This window comes from Cnephaeus nilssonii (genome assembly GCF_951640355.1).
Source record: "Cnephaeus nilssonii genome assembly, chromosome: 2".
Taxonomy (NCBI): Eukaryota; Metazoa; Chordata; class Mammalia; order Chiroptera; family Vespertilionidae; genus Cnephaeus; species Cnephaeus nilssonii.
Genome location: NC_137073.1, coordinates 71,285,373 through 71,307,449, shown reverse-complemented (window position 1 = coordinate 71,307,449; position 22,077 = coordinate 71,285,373). Strand labels below are relative to the sequence as shown.

At 41.8% G+C, this 22,077-nt stretch overlaps 1 protein-coding gene across 1 annotated transcript in view; it reads right to left on the bottom strand.

The window, feature by feature from the left end:
- ACOT12 (acyl-CoA thioesterase 12) overlaps positions 1 to 21,730 on the bottom strand; it is a gene marked incomplete at its 5' end in the record, with an annotated part of 37,954 nt that extends 16,224 nt beyond the window's left edge. Inside the window, 6 exons of the mRNA XM_079786122.1 lie at positions 7 to 163; positions 8,597 to 8,732; positions 12,307 to 12,408; positions 12,950 to 13,010; positions 18,746 to 18,815; positions 21,604 to 21,730. Coding sequence (XP_079642248.1) covers positions 7 to 163; positions 8,597 to 8,732; positions 12,307 to 12,408; positions 12,950 to 13,010; positions 18,746 to 18,815; positions 21,604 to 21,730 — 653 coding nt within the window. The remainder of the gene's footprint in view (positions 1 to 6; positions 164 to 8,596; positions 8,733 to 12,306; positions 12,409 to 12,949; positions 13,011 to 18,745; positions 18,816 to 21,603) is intronic.
- Positions 21,731 to 22,077: the final 347 nt, after the last annotated feature.

Sequence of the window (22,077 nt, the reverse complement as noted above, 5' to 3'; positions counted from 1 at the left end):
AAGAACCTTGCAGAAATAGTAGCCACCGTCTCCATCCAAGCCATAATCTGGCCACCAAATGTATTTCCATGATGGTTTGCATGGGGTGGGAGGACAAGTTCAATGCTCTGAACAGAGGTGTCCCTGGTAGAAACTGCTCCTTCCTCTTCATCACAAATGAGATCTGAAAGGTGGATGCAAACATTAATGATGGCGGAGTTCTCCACAGGATGGGAGACTACAGCCTTGCTTTCCCACCAGCACTCTCAAGCCATGAGATTTTTAGAAAAGTTAAATTATTCCCAAAGACTTAAAACTCCTGAGGAAATAAATAGATTTTATTCAGCAGAATGACTTTCATCTGAATGGTAGATATTTAGAGTGAATTGGATAATAGATCAGAAAGGGCCTTTCAGAGAATATTTTCCAACCTACCTTACAAGTCCACCAGAATTTTGATTAAAAAAATGATTAAATTTAAACTTGAGTTGTCTGGGGTGGAAGAGGAAAAGGTCAGGGTAGGAAGGGGCAGAAAGAAATTTGGGGATTGATGGATATGTCATTATCTTGATTGTGGTGATGGTTTCATGGGTGCATACGTGTCTCAAAACTTATCAGACTGTATTGGGATGATCACTTTGTAAGTTATATGAATGTCTAATGACTATGCTGTATACCTGAAACTAATATAGCATTGTATGTAAACTGTAATTAAAAAACTTATCAAATTGTACACTTTAAATATCATGTCAATAAAATTGTTAAAAATAAAGAAACTGGAGTTACAAAGGGCCATAGACATGGAGAATCTGGAATAGCTTGCTGTACTATATGAACTTCAGAGCAGGAATGTGGCTTCCCATGGTTACTGTTTTGTAATGAATGCAGTCACGAACAGAAGACACAATATGTTGTACTTCTCAGTGTCCTTCTGCTTCCTTTGAATCATATCTGCTTCATTTACTGACAAATTGGTTTTTACTCTCAACAATGGAGAAATCATTTGCTTTGGCTGCAAAGCAATAAATGTGTTCAATTATGTTGCCTGCATCATCAAATGAATCACCAGCCAGGCTTAAATCTCGCTTGCTGTTGTTGGGACGGTAGAGGAAGATTTCCGAATCAGGAGGTACCATCCTGGCTGTCCAGTCAGAGGCAGAGCTGAGCTTGCAGTGTGAGAACACAGATGTGCCTGGCTGTTGTTGGGAACTGGGAATGGGGCCATTCTTGGTGGAGTCACATGTGAGCAGAGAAATGTGGTTATAGAGACTTTTAACTCCATTTCCTAATGGAATTTTAAAATTTATAATTAATTGATGGTCTTTTTTTTTCTCCCCCCCCCCCTTTGTTCAACTGATCATTTCAGTCATCTGCTTAAAAACATATTTGTATTTCCCATCCTCCTACTATAAAATCCTTCCTATTGCCCTTAGCCCTTCCTTTTTGCTCTCCCTCTCCATCCCAGCTGGTCTGATTTCCACTAGCACCTCTCCCTTCTGCATCATATTCTCTCTCTCAAATTTTCCCTCTCTTTGTTCCAGCCACAATAACTCTTTTCAGTTCAACTAAATGTTGCCTTCAACATCAGGGCATTTGCACATGTTGGTTCCTCTTTCAGTAGCAATTGCCCTAGCCACCACCACTACCACCTTCTTCCACTTACCTCCTGTTCTCCCTTGGCTCATCTCAGTCATCATTCTCTCAGGAAAGTCTTCCCTGACCTCCGTGGCCAATCCCCACTCTTACAAGCTCTTACATGTCCCTTTATTCCACCGTTATAGTTTTATGTTTATTTGTGTGATTTTTGATTATCTGATTCCCTAGGTCCTAAGATCCTTTGAGCAAAGACTGTTTTGTTTTTTGAATTTTAAGATAATTTCCTGAATAGGTGCTCAGTAAATATTTATTGAATGAAGAGATGAATAAACTTAACTTGGCTGATTTTTACACATTCATAGTCCTTACTATCAACAGATTATTTTTAGGTAACAAAATAATAGCACTGAAATATACTTCTGTTGCTGTTTATTAGAGTTCCACTGCTCTCCATTTTCACTTAAACAGTATTGTAGACTCTTCTATTTTTCCCCAATTTTGTGAGAGTGAAATAGTATCTCATGTTGGTTATAACTTGCATTTTCCTAATAATGAGGTCTGACATATTTTCGTGTGTACATCAAACTTTTTCACTAAACTTTCTTGTTACCTCTTAATGAAATGTCAATGGCATTTGCTTCACACATTACTTTTCTCCCATTCTTTTTTCTCTCTCCTTCTGGAATTCTGATTAGATGCTTGTTAGATTTTTTACTCCATTCTCTGTGTCTCCTCACCTCTCTTATACAGTTTCCATCATTTGCTTATCCATCTGCATTCTTGGTAACTCCTACAGATCTATATTTCAGTTCACTGTCTTATCTGTTGTTTAATTCATTGAGTTTTAAATTTAAATCATTATATATCCTTTTTGTGTAGAAATTCTCTGTTTCTTTGTCAAATCTTCTAGGTCATTTTCTTGTTCCTGCAAAATGCTTTTGATACTTTTATCTCCTAAAATAAATTAACATTCTTACTTCATATTATTTATATAATAAATTCAATATCTGTAGTCTTTGTGGGCCTCATTCTATTGTCTGGTGCTTCTTCTGGGTTTTGGCGACTTATTTTTATTTCTTATGATTTTTTTTTTTTTACTAGGAGCTCATATTCCTAGGATCTTCATCTGTGGGAATTCTTGAGGGCTGGGTTTAAAGTAATCTCTGCACAGAGGATGTACATTTGTGGCTGCAGATCATCAGGGGGTACTGCAACACAACACCATTTCACACGTGGTCTGTTTCAGGCCAAACAAGTAATGTGAATTCTGACACAAAATCTGCATGAGAATGTGCTTCTGATTGAGTTCTCAAAGGGAATTTTTCCGTTCCACCCAGGTGAAGTCCGAGGCAGGAACGCATCCCTAGCAGAGCTCTCCCAGCATTGGGATTTTTCCAGTTGACTCATTGAGGATATCATCTTTTGGGGGTTGCAGCTTTAGGTAAGGTTCTCTGATCCAACCCTCCACCTAACATGGGCCCCTGGCTTGGTTTCCTGAGCCCTTTCAGGCCCATAGCACACAAGGTCTAGGACTTCTAGCACTTACAAGGTCCTCCCATAGCAAATGCCAGCTCTGTGTCTCCTTACACTGCTGCATTTTTTTCTAATTATTTCTAGACTTCAAGATCTTCTCCCATTTTTCTTCCTGATGAGATGTGTTTGCAAAGATGTTTGTAGATATTTTATCTAAAAATTTTAGTTTTTTCCAGATATTAAGTCTGCTGTAATCAGAATTAGATTGTTTCCTAAAGTGATCTTTAAAAGGCATATGAAATCTTAACTCCCTTCCACCTTCTCTCTCTCTCTTTTTTTAAATCCTCACCAGAGGATATGTATTTTATTGATTTTTAGAGAGAGAGGAAGGAAGGGAGAGAGAGAGAGAGAGAGAAACAATGATGTGATAGAGAAACATCGATTGATTGCCTCCCCTACATACTCAACCAGGGATTGAATCTGCAACCCAGGTATGTCCCCTGACCAGGAATAGAACCTGCAACCTGCCCGGCCAGTGTGGTTCAGTGGTTGAGCATCCACCCATGAACCAAGAGGTCACCTGTTTGATTCGCACTCAGGGCACATGTCTGGCTTGTGGGCTCAATCCCCAGTAGGGGGCATGCAGGAGGCAGTTGATCACTATTTCTCTTACAACCTTTTCCTGTATAGGAAACACTCCAACCAATTAAGCCACCCAGCCAGGGCTCTCTCTTTTTTAATAACTGATTTTGTTAAATGATGTTCTATATAAACATCCCAAACTAGTATTAATCTATGGATTTTAGGTTAAATTTTCTTATTCAAATGGTTTATTTTTCTTCAAAATAAATTAATATAAACTATCTCTACAATATATTGCTAAATGTAAAAGAGAAAGGTGCATAATTGTTTGAATATTGTGTTACCAGTATGTGCTAGTGTGTTATATGAGTGTGTGTGTGTGTGTGTGTGTGTGTGTGTGTGTAACAGTAGTTGTCTCTGAGAAAGGGAATTGAGTAACTGGGAGACACAGATAGTAGGAAGACTTACCTTCTAAGTAAGTGCTCTCCTATACCCTTTGAATTTTTCACCCTGTGCATGTGTACTATTTTTAAACAATTCAAAAATAATTATAAAATAGAAAATTAATAAAGAGGGAAGGTGGAGGTGGGGTGGGCAGGGGGAGATTAAATCGGGGAACTTATATACATGTAAGTATAGCCCATGACACAGACAATAGTGTGCTAAAGGCTTGGGAGGGGTGGGTGCAGGGTGGACGGGGTCAATGGGAAAAAAACACACAACCAAAACAAAGGGGACATCTGTAATACTTTCAACTATAAAGATACAATTTTTAAAAATTAATTAAGAGAAGGCCTTATAATGTGAGAGACATTGTAAATACTCAAATATAAGGCAATTCCTTCTTTTCTGAGAAATAACTTTTAAAAAATCTACTCGATTCCTATGAAGACATACGTGGCACACACTGGGACACATAGAGGTGGGTACTAGGGCAGACCATATGCGCATAAGCATCAGCTGCGACATGTATACAGAAATATACTGAGTATAAGTGACTTCAGGGCAAAAGCATGCCTCCTCGCAGGTAACTGCCAATCAATGCAGAGACAGGGCTCTCCCAGGTTCAGAGGCTCACAGTTCTGCTGTGTACACAAGTTAAGCACAGTAAACAGACCTCATCCTCTCTGCAGGCTTCCAAATATGTATGCTCACCCAGTGGCCTATCAACACTTGTACTTTGGATGTTCATTAGGTATTGTGTCATCATTCTACTTGGACAATTTCACATTCATTCCACATGTTCAAGTCATTGTAGCCCTAGTTTTCTTTCCCATGCCAGAAAAGACCAACACAGGGCAATGCTCATAGAGATTTGATTCCTTACTAAATATTATCATGAAAATGCTCCAAATCTTTAACCAGATCTAAGTCTTCCCCAATATGCCCAGCTTCCACATGCCAGTAGTACATGAGCTCATTCCAAAACAGTCTGGCTTTTACATCATCTAATCTCATCTTTTCCCTGTTTCTTCTGTAAGAGAGTGATTTGAATTCAACTTTCTCACTTTTCTAATGATATGCCTTTCAATCATACATCTTGAAAGATTCCAATCTCTTATGTCTGATATGATAACCAATACAGAACCCTGGGTTTTCTGAAAACATAGTTCAATAACAAAGATGATCTAGCTATCTTCCTTCTGAACATTATGTCCTGTCCAAAACAAACTCCATCAGATCCACAGGGCAGCAGGTCAACAAATCACATGCTCTATGGCAACGTCAAGCTCCTGGGTCTGGCTCTTATACTAGTACTAGTAGCCCTGCGCCCGAATCTGTGTGCGAGTAGCTCTCTGCTGCTTGCCTCAGGGGACCACCTGGCCCACCACTGCTTGTAGGTCTCTGCCCCAGGTAGCTCGCTGCCCCGCCCTCCTGTAGCTCTCCACCCACTGCCCCACCCTCCTGTAGTTTTCCAAGGCTTGTAGCTCGCTGCCCTGCCCTCCTGCTGTTTGGTCATTATGCCTCACGGTGTAACGACCATTTGCATATTAACTTTTTATTATATAGGATACCTAAGAAACATTGCCTTTAAGTTGTGATACCTTTGAAAGCTAGTAAAATTTCTAAAGAGACAATCAAATCAATAAAGTTAGGTAAAGTGGTTTCGTGCAAAGGAATGTAGAATAATCTATTTTATGGGTGATTTAAAAAAGACATAAAAAATCTATAATTCTAAATTAAACCAGACATATAGATCTGATCTGCCCAACTTCCGCACAAACTGAATAAACTAAAGTCAATTGCAATCATTCTACTTTTACATTGAATGACTGTAGCAAGTACCTGTTATTAATTCAGAATGTCTCTAGTACTCAAAGTACTGTTGGTATTGTGGAGACAGTCTTTAACTGTTGTTCTAATCCTACCCATGAATGGGGACCTCTTAAATAACAATAGTAATAATAATAATAGCATTTTCCATATGCCTGACACTGTTATCAAGAATCTATCTGTGTTAACTCATTTAATTCTCACACAAATCTATCGAATAAGTACCATTATTATCCTCATTTTACAGTTCTTATTGTTTATTTTTAACCTTGCATCAGCCAGCTGGGGAAAACAGAGCAGAGTCAGTGGTCTGAGTATGGGCAACAGGTATAGAGATAAGAAAATAAAAAGAGCAACTTCCTGTTGGCCATGACCAGTGGCTGCAAGAGGAGAAAGGTGACATCCCCTTTACTCCTCTAATACAGGGTCATCAGAAGGTCTCCCTTCTCATACTCTATTTATCGCACTCATATTTCCACTAACCAGGCTCTTGCCGAAGTCACCAATGATTTCCCTAGTCCCAATTCAGTGGAAAAATGTTATTCCTCACTTCCTGGAACACAAATGATCATTCATTTCTTCATGTCACTCTACTCCTTTGAGGTATGACACCACTCTCTCCAGTTCTCCTTTACTTCTCTGACCAGTCCCTCCAGATCTCCTTTGTGGATTCATCCTTCACCTCTGATCGTCTCCTCCACGGCCACGTTCAGCAGGTTCCATTCTTGGCCCACAACCCTGTGTCCCATGAGCCTTCACAGGGTGGAAAAAGGAGAAGGAGGAAGAGTGAACGCATACGAAGGCCAGAGGAGGGAGGAAAGGCAAGGCAGGGGTGACTGACACCTGTGGGCTTTATTCTTTCCCACGTGACATCATCATGGTCCTGGGACCACCTCACAGACAACCTCTGGGTTGGAAAAAAAGTTTTTCAAAGGCTTCTTTCTTCATTTGAATTAACATCTGTAAACAGTTGTCTCTCAAACTTGATCTCTCCAGTCCTGGTCTCATTCTTTTGGTTATGCCACAGGCTTGTCAGATTAAACCAAACTCATCATCCAAACTGCCCCCTCCACCCCTCATATTCATCATCACATTGATGATAGCACCATCAATTAACCAATCGATAAAATCAGAAACCTGAGCATTATCCTAGCCTTCTTCTTCACTTGTCCTCCCCACATCAGTGACCATATTCTGCTGATTTTACCTCTTGTATGTGTGTGTGTGTGTGTGTGTGTGTGTGTGTGTGTGTGTGTGTGTGTGTGTTAACTCTTTCCCTCCCTATTACCATTGTCTGGTACGGCCATACCTCACCTCTTGCCTGGTCTCTATGCCTCTAGTCTCGCCTCTTCACAGTGACCATATCAAGCCTAATGCTACAACTCTGCTCAAAACCCTTCATTGGCTCTCATCAAGGAAATGCCATGCTTCTTAGCATGGCCTAATGGCGCCTCTGTGACACAGTTCTACCTTTTCATGGCCGCCTCCTTCCACCTTGAATTTTCTCTCTAGTAATGCTCTTATTCCCCCGGTTCAGCTATTTGATTACTTTAGCAAAATGCATTTAAAACATATTTTAGCACTGAGGTCAACTTTACAAAAGGAGACTCACTCTTCTCAGCACAGTAAATAAATGATGACGTCAACTTGGTAATGGGCATTGTCTTTAAAAGATCATCCATGAGTAGAAGCCTTTGAAAAACTTTTTTTCCAACCCAGAGGTTGTCTGTGAGGTGGTCCCAGGACCATGATGATGTCACGTGGGAAAGAATAAAGCCCACAGGTGTCAGTCACCCCTGCCTCTGCCTTTCCTCCCTCCTCTGGCCTTCGTATGCGTTCACTCTTCCTCCTTCTCCTTTTTCCACATTCTTATCCTGACCCTTTCTTGTCTTCTCCTTTCCTTATCTTTTTCCTGTGTCTGCTTTCAGAGCCAAGGGGATGGGGGTGGACCCTCTGTGAGCCTCTTCACCCTCCTGCAGTGGTGATGAGAGGGGCTCGGGCTGGCTCACTCATTTCACTCTTTGCTCTCTACCACAGGTCATCTTCCTCGGGGCTGCAGGAGATGGGAGTCAGATAGGAAGGGCAGATGAGGGGCAAGGAGGACTTCCTTTCCCTGCCATTCTGGCCCCACCAGGCCTCAAAGAGCCCAGGAAATCACCGCCAAGAACTGAGGAACTTTGGCTCATCGTAGTGTTACCGTGGAAGAGCCCAGAAGTAGGAGTAGAATCTTATCACTTCCATTCATATCCCCTGTAATCTTGAGCAAGGTTCCTCACTACTCAGTTTCAGGTTTTTCCTCTGTTGAGATTATATGCGGCTCATATGAAATAACAGATGAGAAACTGCTTAGTAAACTGTGAAGCACCAGATCAACGTATGGCATTGTCCTTCCTTCCTGCATCTATCATTACTGAGCACACAGTTACTCATAAGAACAGCATGGTCCCCGCTGCCCTGCCACCTCTCCTCCCCTGGAGATCCTCTGGCTTAAAGCAGGGTTAGGTGTCAGCAGTTCTATTCTGAATGGCCAGGCCCTTCCTTGTTCAGTCACTGGGTTTGCTGGAAAAGATCTCTAGCATCACCAGGACTGAATTGTAATAATAAGGTGAGAATAAGTGTGCCCTAAGGAAGGACCCTTCACTGTCACAGTCATATAGTTCAAGTTCCTCTAGGACTAGGTAGATGTACTGACCCTCAAACTTGCTACTCTTCTCCATCAGGTTTTTAAAAGTCTCTTCATGCCGTAATCGCACTTTCCTTCTCTCAGAAGCCCGGTTATGTTCCACATGGTCTTGTTCAGTTAGAGGTGTGACTGGTTTTAAATGAATCTAGAGAAAAAAACATTTACCTCTCATTGCGTTGTTAAATTATAAAAGCACAACATGACATTTGCAAAAGACAAATGATATGCCACATTGTTTTCTAACTCAAAGTAAATAATGTATGGGTGTTTTCACACACATTTCATTTTGACTAAAAATTTTCCTTGAAATATTTTTAAATTAAAAAAATCAATATAGACAATTATTTCTTTGTACAAGATATGCACTTTAAGCAGTTTTTCAAATATTATTTCCCCTGATTTTTAAAAATTTTACCAGAACTACAAAATAAGAAATTCTTCAAATTAATGAATGAGGAGATGGACTTTGATGCCACTTAATTCTTATCAGGAAATGTTTTCTGCCTGGCTGGTGTTGCTCAGTGGTTGAATGTGGGCCCATGAACCAGGAGGTCACAGTTTGATTCCCGGTCAGGGCACATGCCCAGGTTTCGGGCTTGATCCCCAGTAGGAGACGTGTAGGAGGCAACCAATCAGTATTTCTCTTTCATTGATGTTTCTATCTCTCCATCTCCCTTTCTATCTATAAAAAAAAGAAAGAAAAAAATGTTTTCGACCTTTTGCAAAGTTTAGACATCAAAGGAAGGAATAAGGATGCCTTAGAGAAAACTATTATTTACCAAGAAATATTCTCAATTTGGAAATTTCATCACACGATGAGAACATCTATATATATAAAAGCCCAGTGACCAGAACAGCAGAACGAACAGAATGACTGGTGGCTATGACATGCACTGCAGCAGCCAACCAGCCTAATCCAGGCCCCAATTGCCACCTCCACCTCTGCCAGTTCGGCCCCCATCAGCCCCCAACACCCCAATTGGGGCGGGGCCAGCCGCCAACCACCCACGGCCCCACCCCCCTGCTGGCGCGGCCCGATGGGCCCCCATCAGGGTGGGCTGGCTGGACCCCACCCGTGCACAAATTCATGCACTGGGCCTCTAGTTATCTAATAAGCAAACTTAAAGAATCAATTTGTCAGAATCAAGCTTTAAACAACCTCCAGAAGCCTGGAAATATGATGCAATACTACCAAGGGCTCAAGCTTCTTTGGAAATGCCTGCCTGCTGACCTGTGAGTGTCAGGAAGAGGCACCTTGCAGCTGGACTGTGGTAGCACCGTGCTTATTTCCAGGATACTGAAGGCCAGTGCTCACCCTTGGCCAAGGTACAGATGAAGTATCTAGTGATTTTATGATATGCTGCTTCAAGTCTAAACTCCCTTGGACTGCCTTGCCTAATTTGTTTAGGAATGGATAGACTGATAGCTTGCACTGGTTTAACTGCTTTCACAACCCTGTTTTAGTTGGACAACCAGAGGGGTATGAAAAGGTCACCTTGTAAACCAATGCAGATAAACTACATTTTGTGTGACTGAAGAGGACCCTGAGAGCAATGCCTGGCAGTCTTGAACCTCTCTGCTGTTTGCCTATGGTTTCTTTCTCCATTAGTGGACATTTGGTTTTGTCCAAAACATCCATGGAGACATCTGGTCCATGCCCAAAGGTCCTTGATATTTGGTCCTGTCCAAAACATCTACACTTACAAAATACCCCTGGGTTCAAAGAGTCTATAATGTTTACTAGTATTTAGACTTTTGTTTTACAGGGTCAATAAATTTAAAATGCTCTCGTGTTTTATTGGTCCAATAATTGTGTAGTGGCTGTATTGCCAATAGTAACCCTTCTTGCCTTGGTAGCCTAGCTGGTCATGGCACATGTGAAGGACCAAACATCAAGGAGCTTTTGGCATAGACCACATGTCCTGCAAGTTCTTTCTCCTGCTGTTCTGCCTCCTTTTAGGTTGAATAGGCTTTGCACGAGCATGCTCTATGGGGTCTTGTGAGTCCTTCAATGATCTAGCTGTGCAATTGTTGGACTAAGCCTAGTTAATCATTGCCCATCCTGTCCTGGAAAAAAACTCACTTTGGACAGAGATCCAGGTAGTCCTATCTCTTCAAATCAAACACTGATTTTTCATGGTTCTCTTTATGATATTCTAAACAAGAATGTCACCAAGTGGAAAATAAATTAGTCTGGGAAACATGCTTTACAGTAAAGGTTATCTGAGCCAACCAATTATGGCAGAACCATAAGGCCCCTGACTTCCCAGAAATGCTTTCAGAAAAACAGTTCTTCAGTCTCAGCAGAAACCGAAGTGTGACTATTCCATTCTGTTTCCATGAGTCCCTGAAGTTGGAGTGAGAAGTCTAAAGCTGGAGGGAAAATGATGGCCCTCGTTTTCTCCTTCATGTGTAGGAAGAAGTGGTTGGGGAGACTCCTTTCTGTCACTTGCTCTCAGATATGGGAACTCTGCACCCACCCCCACATTCTCTCACTCCCAAGAGTCTGGAGATTTCTGGGGACTTCAGGAAAAACAGAGTGGTTGGCAACACCTATTTCAACATATTAAATTTCAGTGAACATAGGATCCTTGGGATACTTTGTCAACGTATAGATTCCAAGTTTCTAATTCAGTAGGTCTGGGATACAACCCAGAAAGCTGTATTTAAATAATACAATAGCTTAAGTGAACTTCAGTTTGAAAAGCAATGCCTTTGGGCAATGTGAATTTGCCTGTGGCCTGTTTAATCTTGGGAAGAGAGTAAGGGAAGTGTCCTAGTGTACATAACTCTGCAGGGACATCTGCTACCCAGGACCATGGTGGGCTAACTCAGGTCGGCCCATTTTTGTGACTCCTTGCTCAAGTGAGACGTAGCTGTGGAGTGTGGCTCTGTCGTTCTTTCTAATGAGTACAGTGGGAACATTGCTTGTCCCACCTCTAAACTCTGAGGCAGTCTGAGAAGGACACTTTGGCAGAGTGAGAAGTACTGCTTGTCACTTTCAAAGTGGAGCTAGGAGAAGCCACTGTGCCCACCTCTGGAGCAATCCCTGCAGTGAAAGGCTTCGATTCTAAATTGAATTATCACACTTAAAAATACTTAGACTAGATTGGGATCGTCCCTGTGGCATGATGACTTTAAAAAAGAAAAGCCAAGAAATGATAATGAATAAATCTCCAAAAGACCATGGAAAAGCTGTCCTGGGCAAATGGCCAGGCTAGTCCACTGGGCACATACATTAGGCCAAAGTACTTCCTTTAAGGGCGTTTTTTACCCCACATGCCCTGAAGCTTATTTTTAAACTTCAATAACTCAGCAACTTTGACATCCTTCCTTCAGGTATAAAAAAGTGATTGGACCAAAACATGCAACTGCTCACTAAATTGCTCTTGCTAAAATAAAAAAAAAAGATATTTTAACTCAACTCGGAGTTATATAACCCCAAAAGAAAAGAACTAAACCAGTAAGCAATATTTTTGAGAAACTGATATGACCTTTAGATAATTTAAAACACAGTATTTTTCCCTCTTTCACAAACTGGCTACATCTTTTGTCTAAGGTACTTATAATACTATAACATTACCACAGACTGATCTTTTATGATAAATATTGATGAATAACAAATCTTGGGAAAGCATTTCTCATGCTAAGATGAATGTCCTTTTCCTAATAATCATTCTGATGCAATTTTTAATATGTCCCTCACACAGAAAATTTACCTTTTCTTTTCCAACTGGTTTGGCTACAAATGTAGAGAAGGCCACACTAACAAGTTTCTCAATGCCAGTGAACATGTCCTGCACGATGACCTTGATGCTGATCTAAAAGGAAAAGAAAATAAATAAATAAACTTTCAGCCATCCAGACAACAGATGGGATTGCAGCATTCAAAATTCAGTTATGCACGTCACCATTCTTTTTCTTTTGGTTTTTCAATGAAACTAGCATTTTAATTTATTCTTAAGCAATACTCTTGTTTTAATAATGTTCTATAGAGTTGGGAAAATAAACTATTTTTCCTGATTACAGAAAGATACATATTTGCCATGGAAAAGTTGGTAAATATAAAAATAAATGATAAAATAGGAATCTAACTATCCAGAGGAAATATCAGTAACAGTAATCCCACCACTCAGATTAATTTTCTTCCAGTTACATATATATGTGAAATATAAAATGTATATTATTTATTCATATGTAAAATATGAAATGTATGAGTCTGTGTATACATGCACACAAAATTACCATATTGCATTTACAGTTTTATATCATCATTTTTTAAAAAGTTGGTATTATGTGACAAGCATTTTCTAATTTCGTTATTAGCACCAACAGACGGAAGTAAGGAAAGCAGCCTCTTACCTCCATGCTTGTGCTGAATGCTCTAGTGACTTTTGCTTTGATGGTTATAACTTGTCCAACTCTATTAAACAACAACAACAACAAAAAAAAGGATCTCAGTAATCCTAGCATAGCTCATTCCAGGCTTAAAGGAACTTTAGTTAAATGCATGTGCCATAGAGCAGTTTCACCTTATCACACTCATAATGTTTGTGCGTGAAAAACTCAGGTTAATGATAACATAGAAAAGACTGCACTAAAAACAGATGCCAATCACTGTGAACCACACATATGTTAGCTGACTACCTCTATTTAAACAGCAAAGGGCCTTGGCAAAGATTGTGTGCAAAATGACTTCCAAATCTGCAACAGATACTTTGACAATATGGCAGCTGTTTTCTTAAGAGAAATCAAAACAAACACATAAACAAAACCAATACAATTGATATTTATTTTAAAATATTAGTTAACAACTAAGTAAATAAACTACGAACAAGCTGGCCCTAATACTGATCAGCTTTACTAGGTTTACAGGGGCCCTCAGTGCTGCCAGGTGATCCATTTACTCCACATTATTGCTGATGAAAATCTATATGTCATTTAAAGCCTACATTCAATGCTACCTCTGTCATGAAACTCCACTGATTTCCCAGTCAAAATGCACTTTTTAACTACCCCAAAGAACTGAGTTTATATCTCATCCTAGGCATGTACCTATTATACTTTCTATTCTGATGATTATGTATTTATCTGACTCTCACCAGACTGAACAACTGCCACACTCCAGAATTGTGCCATTATCATTCACATATCCTATTGAGCACAAGTAGTACTTTTCATATAAGCAATACATATTTGTGAATTTAAAAAAATATCTAATATGGCTTACAACTAAATTATATGGTTCCCTATATATTGCTTTCAATTTTCTTTTTTTATGGTGCAGGTTGCATATAAAAAATACAAGTTCACTTTTTATCAACTTAGTGACCACAAATTCTTTTTGATAATACAAATGCAAATTGGCAAAACCATATTTCAATGATGAGGCTATTAGTTAAGCATAAGTTACAGAATTTAGGATTGGAAAGTACGTAATAGACATGCCATTACACTGTACCACTGGCATTCCTAAATTTAATAATGGTGCTTTAATCTATTCCCAAATAAGTTTGAATCCACAGTAATTTGTAATTTTGCTGAGATAAAAATACATATCAATATTTTCTACTTAGTATGTGAGCTTAGTCAATGCATCTGGTTCTATTTAACTTAATTTTGTTTGTATATAAATAAATAAATGCCAAGTAGATAAATGTAAGCAGTTAGGTTGGAGAGATGAACTGGGCATCTCATTGGATAAGACTACTTAAGGTTTAAAAACTGGTGACATCTACCCCATGGTTCTAGAGAACTATCCCAGACCAAAAACAAACAACCTGTTCTCTTCCTTTTTCTTGTAAATTCTGCTTATGTCTTTAAGGATCAAGGTATTTCACATAGAACAAAACAAAACAAAAAAAACCACCAAGACTAGCCCTGGCTGGTGTGACTCAATGATTAGAGTGTCAGCCCATGCACTGGAGGGTCATGGGTTTGATTCCCTGCCAAGGGCACATACCTGGGTTACAGGTTCCATCCTGGCCCAGGTCGGGGTGTGCATGGGAGGCAACCAATCAACGTGTCTCTCTTGAATGATGTTTCTCTCCTTTTCTCTCTCTCTGTCTCTCTCCCTCCCTCCCTTCCACTCTCTCTAAAAATCATCCTTAGATGAGAATTAACAAAACACACACACACACACACCAAATCCCCCAAACCAACCAAGATTATACAAACATAAAATTAAAGAAATTAAGTAGAACCATATAATCCTAATTGATTAGAGGTATTAGTATAAACTCTTTAAAAAACACATAATTCCTAATTCTGTCCACTGAAAAGGCCTAAACATAATGACCAACTCTATATTGATGAGAATGTTTCCTGCCCAGATTGTGATCTCTATTTATCATTTCTTTTGAAGAAATTTCTGATTCTGAGTTTGTGTGAGAAAATGTATAAAATGAGCCCATCTTGTCATACCAGAAAGCAAAGGAGTTATTAAAGAATTCTAACTTTGGGGTTATGTCCAAAACTCAGAGCCAAACTGAAGTTTCCACTGTCCAAAGACAGGGCAGTGTGAGCATCCATAAGAATAATTATATCAGAATTGAAATGCATCAATTATGTTAAAAATCATGGGCTCCTAATGATACTATCCTATATAATAAAAGGGTGCTATGCAAATTGACTGAGTGGCAGATGACCAGTCGCTATGACACACACTGACCACCAGGGGACAGACACTCAACGCAGGAGCTGTCCCCTGGTGGTCAGTGCGCTCCCACAGGGGGAGCGCTGCTCAGCCACAAGCCGGGCTGATGGCTGGAGAGAGAGAGAGAGAGAGAGAGAGAGAGAGAGAGAGAGAGAGAAGCGGAGATGGTGGGAGCGCTAAGGGTGTCTGACATCCCCCGAGGGCTCCCGGACTGCTGAAGGGCGCATGAATGTCGTGCACCGGGACTGTAGTATAAAGGGAAAGAATTAAGTCTATCTTTCCTGGACAAACTTTACCTCAGGGTAGCAAAGTAATTAAAGAGATAAAGGGTCTCTCTATACAAATATTTCAGAAGATAAATGAAAAAAAAAAAACCACCCACATAGAATTAGCATTACTACTATTTTACCAATATCTAATAAAATAATGGTTCTAAATAATGATCATTAGACAGTATATGCTCTTGACAGGAACTGGTTTTACCAAAATATCAAATTCCCATCAGATCAATTTTTAGGTGTAACTATCCTATCTATAAAACAGTAATATGCAAATCATCACTCTGCTACACTCACAAGCCACGCCCACCGGCCACGCCCACCGGCCAATCAGAAAGGGAATATGCAAATACACCTAACCAAGATGGCTGCAGCCTCGGAGAGCAGTTGTTGGAACTGGGATATTGGAGCCGAAGATCAGAGGGGAAGATCAGAGCCAGCAGGGGTCCCCCACAGGTGATCAGAGCCAGCTGGGGTCCCCCACAGGTGATCAGAGCCAGCTGGGGTCCCCTGCAGGCGATCGGAGCCAGCTGGGGGTCCCTGTCCAGGGCCCGAGCCTCAGCCAGAGGCTTGCGGCATTGGCTGGGGGTGGAGCTGGGCCACTGGAACCAGCTGGGGTCCCCTGCGGTGATTGGAGCCAGCTGGGGGTCCCTGACCAGGGCCCAAGCCTCAAACAGAAGCTTGAGGCCTTGGCCTTGGATGGAGCGGGGGATAGAGCCATCTGGGGGTCCCTGCCCAGGGGCCGAGCCTCAAACAGAGGCTTGCGGCATTGGATGGGGGCGGAGCGGGGAGATCAGAGCCAGCTGGGGGTCCTGCCCAGAGCCCACGCCTTGGCCAGAGGCTTGCAGCCTTGGCCGTTGGGGCGGAGCCTGGTGATCGGAGCCTGGCGATCAGAGCCAGCTGGGGGTCCCTGCCCAGAGCCCAAGCCTAGAGGCTTGCAGCCTTGGCCGTGGGTGGAGCCGGGCGATAGAGCCAGCTGTGGGTGTCTGTGGGCAATTGGAACCAGCTGGGGGTCCCTGCCCAGGGCCCGAGCCTCAAACAGAGGCTTGCGGCCTTGGCTGGGGGTAGAGCAGGGCGATCAGAGCCAGCTGGGGGTCCCTGCCCAGGGCTGGAGGCTTTAGTCCTTGGCAGGGGTGGAGCCGGAGATCACAGGAGATAGGTGTGAACTACAGAGGAAATACCTTTTCTGACCACTCATTGGCTAAGCTCCCTGTATGCCACTGGTAATATTCTTAGTAACTTGGGTATAAGAATCCAAAAAAGTGATCTAGGGCTTTTCCACCACACTCCTGGAGAAAAAAATGAAGGTCCGCTGCTGGAGGGCTAAGAAATGTCATAACCTGCCCTACACGGTTTGGCTCAGTGGATAATGTCTAGGTTTGCCAACCGCAGAGTCCAGGTTAGATTCTGATCAAGGGCATGTACCTAAGTTGCAGGCTCCTCCCTGGCTGGGGCCCAGGTCAGGGCTCAGGAAGGAGGCAAGCAATCTAAGTATTCCTCTCACTTTGATGTTTCTCTCTGTCTTTCCCTTTCTCTTTCACATTCTCTAAAAGTCAATGGAAACATATACTCAGATGAGGATAAAAAAAAAAAAAAGAAAGAAATGTCATCCTATCTAATAAAAGAGTACTATGCAGATTATCATCACTGCAACACACAATATAGCTGCCCCCATGTGGTCAAAGATCCTGCCCCCATGTGGACACAAGATGGCAACCACAAGATGGCCAGCAGGAGAGGGCAGTTGGGAGGCACCCGGCCTGCAAGGGAGGGCAGTTGAGAAGGACCAGGCCTGCAAGGGAGGGCAGTTGGAGGTGATCAACCCTGCAGGAGAGGGCAGTTAGGGGTAACCAGGCCGGCAGAGGAGGGAAGTTGGGGGCAAACAGGCTGGCAGCAGAGTGGTTAGGGGGTGATCAGGCTGGCAGGCAGAAGCGGTTAGGGGCAATCAGGAAGGCAGGCAGGCAAGCAGTTGGGAGCCAGCAGTCCTGGATTGTGAGAGGGACATCCCTTGAGGGGTCCCAGATTGGAGAGGGTACAGGCTGGGCTGAGGGACAACCCCCCTCCGTGCACGAATTTCGTGCACCGGGCCTCTCGTCTGTTTATAAGAAATACAAAAGTATGTGAACATGCTGAACAGGGATACAATGAGAAAATGCAAAATGTGGTAAATTCTTTAAGACAAATGACCAGGTTTGTTTACAAAATAAATTGCAAGTGAAATGTCAAAGGAAAAATGATATGTTAAAAGACATATCAACCATATTGGATCCTGATTTAATAAATGAATTGTTCAAATTTTTAAAAAAATTGAGACCATTGGAAATGATCATTTCTGTTAATGGTATAGTAATTGTTATTATATGTTCTCTAAAAGAGCCTTATCTTTTAGAAATATATACTGATAATGCAAACACAAAATGGCAAAAACATTTCAATGATGAGGTTACTAGTTATGCTTAAGTTACAGATTGTAGGATGGAAAGTATATAATAGATATTTTATTACAATGTACTGTTGGCATTACCAAATTTAATAATGGTGCTTTAATTTATTTCCAAATAAGTGTGAATTTTCAGTAATTTTTAATTTTCACAGATGATCCCTTGGAATTATGTCAAAATAGTCCAGGTGTGTGGGAATCTAGAGGGGAATTGATAAAACCAGAGTGTCCATGAGTTGATCATTGTCATAGTTACTGGTAGGTGAAGGGTCTTTGGAGATACATGGTACTATTCTCTCATCTTTTGTGTATGTTTGAATATTTGTATATCTTGACATTTTCTACAATAAGATATGGTAAGCACATACACATTCCCACACATAGAATGTTTTTCATAATTTAACATCTTTACTCAGATAAATTAATGTTTACCCAACAACCTAATGATGCCATTCACCATCACAGAGATACTTATTATCATTAATTATTCTTCTAGTAGAAGAAGGATCCATTAGGAATCAGCTTCAAGAAACCCTGCTATGCCTTAGACCAGAATGCATATAATACATAATGCCAGCAGCTATTTCTCAACAAAATCAGGACTGAATTTACACTTAAGTAAGTTTATTAAAAGTAGGTCCTGCAATTTTTTTACTGACTTACATTGGGTCAAATGTTATTTATTTTGTTAAGAAATTGGTTACTGACTTAACACGATTAAGCTTGCATGTTTTAAATGAACCAATACACTCAGGAGAAGGGCACGGAAGAGCAGTTCCCCTTACCTAGCTGTCTCCTCAAACTGAATGTCATCCACTGAGGCTGTAACACAGGAAACCCCAGCATGTTTCTCAGCTTCAAAAAAATAGGCAAAAATGGGCTGTATTAGTAATGTTTGAATATTTCAGCCTAGGGGGAAAGGAGTACAATTTAAGTGGATTTGTTTTAGTAACTCATCCTCTCATTCAATATAAGACTCCTGTGCCCACACTCTGGATGGTCTGAATCATAACAGCTCCTTTGCTGTGTAAGTTATATTTCCACTGCATGAAAATTACTATAGTTTCTTCTTTGATTTGAAATTCAATACCAGGACCCAGCATATCAAGTTATTCAAATAGCAATTTTAGTAACTTGGTGCCAACTTTAAACGTTTTGTTAGGTACTACCTTCCTTTTGTTTTCAAAACAAAGCATCAAAGCTGTATCCATTATCCCACACAAGCAGCAGCTAAATGTAGTTAAGCCACTTAGCCAGTGTAAGCACTGAACGGTAAGGGAGACCTTGAGAGCACACCCCAAATCAGAGAGGAACTTCTCTGGACACCAGAGAAACACAGTAGGTAATTAGTGAATGTTTGTTATTTTTTATTAGTAGATTCACACCAGACTCACTGTGCATTAACTATATTGCAGGAGGAGAGTACTGACGAGGGTGGAGCGAGGTTAGGGAGGAACTCCAGTTATTTCGATGTTCTATGTCTGCATTTAATTTGTTGAGAGAGTTTAATTGTTGGTTTCACTTTATATAAAAATACCAGATTTCATTCTCTTTGGGAAAATTTTGGACATGTGCTTCTGCCAGAATTTGACTTTGAGGAACAGTCACTTAAAACCCAAACAGAATGCATTGGCTCTTTAAGAACTTTTAACCCCATTTTGGAGACTTTACTCCCGGTGCCACATTATGAAAACAGTGAGTTATACTGAATTTGTATGCTTTGTGGGTTACTTTAACTGCAGTGTATAAGAGGTAAGGAAATCTTCTAAGTATTGAAAACACTCCTCCCTATGATTCAATTCTGTAGAAAACTGGACATTCTGGTTACTAGTTGGAAATAACTGTCCTTCCAAACATGAACATAACATGAACTGAGTTACCAGAAAACTAACCACAGCAGAACTCTGAGTGATGGAACGGGAAGGATGAGCTTCCCACCTATAAAATTTAGTGAGAGGAAGAGTACATAAAAACATCAGAGTATAAAGACAGGGCGAGTAAAAGTAGGCTTACAGTTGTAATACAAATAAATACTACAATCATTAATAAAGAATAACATAAGAATAATCTGTGTTTTACATACTCACAACTGTAAACCTACTTTTGCTCACCCTCTACTTACTGTGGGATCAGTTTAATTCAGGGTATCAGACTATTGCCAAGTTCCCACTGATTTCCAGAGACTTATCTAAATCAGTCCTATCTTTTACCAAGTCTATTCAGGGGCAGAGGGCCAGCCCCAGTCATTGACCTTTTTGTGCTTTAAGATTTCCAGAAACTAATGGACCCTTGCAGATATATTCCGCAAAACATTGACTTAATAACCCTCATTCCCATTACCTGACACAAGGGAATGGGATGTTGAACTTATGAAACTATTCTTGCTAATAAAGTGTTATCATGTACACCAACATGTTACCAATTTTGAATGATTTAAATGATAATCAAAGTGCAATAACTAATAAAAGACTAAATTTTTATTGTATATATCAGGTATCTACTAAGTATCTGTAGCACTATACTAGATTGCACTAGGGACCAAGAAGCAAAGACTTATAGTAATAGTTAGCATTTGTTAAGCATTTATTATTGGCCAGGCCCTGAGCTAAGAACTTAAGCATGTCCATTACATGAGGTTGGTTCAATTATTAGTTCCATTTTACAAATGAAGAAATTTTGGCTTAGAAAGTTTGGTTCAAATAAACTCTTATAAATATGTATTCTCTACCGTAGGTTTGGACATTTCTTACCTCAACGGTTTAAGTTGGAAAGGGCATTGCGATAAAGTTGACCAACGGGTGCACATGTGAACGTGGTTGGAAAGATTCCTCTAAGGAAGTGATATCTAAGCTGAGATGTGATGCATGGACGGGGCCAAGAGAAGAATATAAGGGCAAAAGGAAAGTCAGGCACAGAGGACCTGAGCAGAGGCCACATAAGGGTGTGTAAGGGAACACACTGATGCAGAAACAGAGCTGAGAAGCGGGTAATCCCCTATTTCACCAGACCGTAAAGAGATGTGCAGAAACATAACCAATACCACTCCTTTGAGCACATTTTTGTTACTCTTGAAAATATAGTTCTTTTTTCCATAAAAAAAAATGTAATGGGTCCATTCCTGTTCCTTTTAAGTGAATTAAGTTTTAAAACTTTCGAATAAGCTCAATATGGATAAAAATAACCCACATAAACAGAAGCTTTCTGGGGTCCTCATTTACACAATGCGGTAAAGGAGTCCTAAGACTAAACTGTTTGAGAACTACTGGCCTAGGTCATTCCCAGCGTTGGATGAACTAGCTTAACCATGACGGTCCTGGCCGCTCAGGGCTCACAGGTCACAACATCCTCCTCTCCTCGCTCATCCCGGGTCCTGGTGGGGCGGGGGGCGGGGGCTTCCGCACGCCCGGGGGTGGGTCATCCAGGGTCATCCAGGGTCCTCCCAAGTCCTGCCATCCCGCATCCCGCCATCCGCACCCTCACACCCCAGCCCGCCTCCTAGTTCCCAGATACGCTGCCATCCCGGACCCTCCTCTGCACCCCCAGCCCCCCCCCCCCCCCCCCGGCCCCTTACATTCCGGACCCGGACAACCCCACCCCCCCATTCTGGACCCCTTCCAGCCCCCCCGGCCCGCCGCGCCCCTACCTGCCAGGCAGGCGGTGGTGTCAATCCACTTGAGCAGCTGCCCCGCGCTCAGCTCGCCCCGCGCGTTGGCGTGCGCCGGCTGGATGGCCTGGCTCATGTGCACCTCGCGGGGCGCCGGCCTCTCCATGATTCCCCGGAGAGAGAAGCCCCTCCGCCCGCCGAGTGCGCCTGGTCAGCCCCGGGCCGCCCGGCTCCAAAGGGCACCCGCGGCGCCGCGCCCTGGCCCCGGGCCCACTCCCTGCCCGGCCGGCCGGCCGCCGGCTGCTCTGGAAGATGAGACTCAGGTGCCAGGAATATCGCCCCGAACATCGCGAGGAGGGAGAAAGCGGCCTCTCTTCTGTTTCAGAAGCCAAATCTGGGCAAACTAGGTTGGCAAAGCCGCGAACAGCCTGGGTTTCCCACCCCTAAAGGGAGGAAAGCAGTACCTTTCTCAGAAGACGGCGCAGAGGATTAAATGAGATAATGTAGGCAACT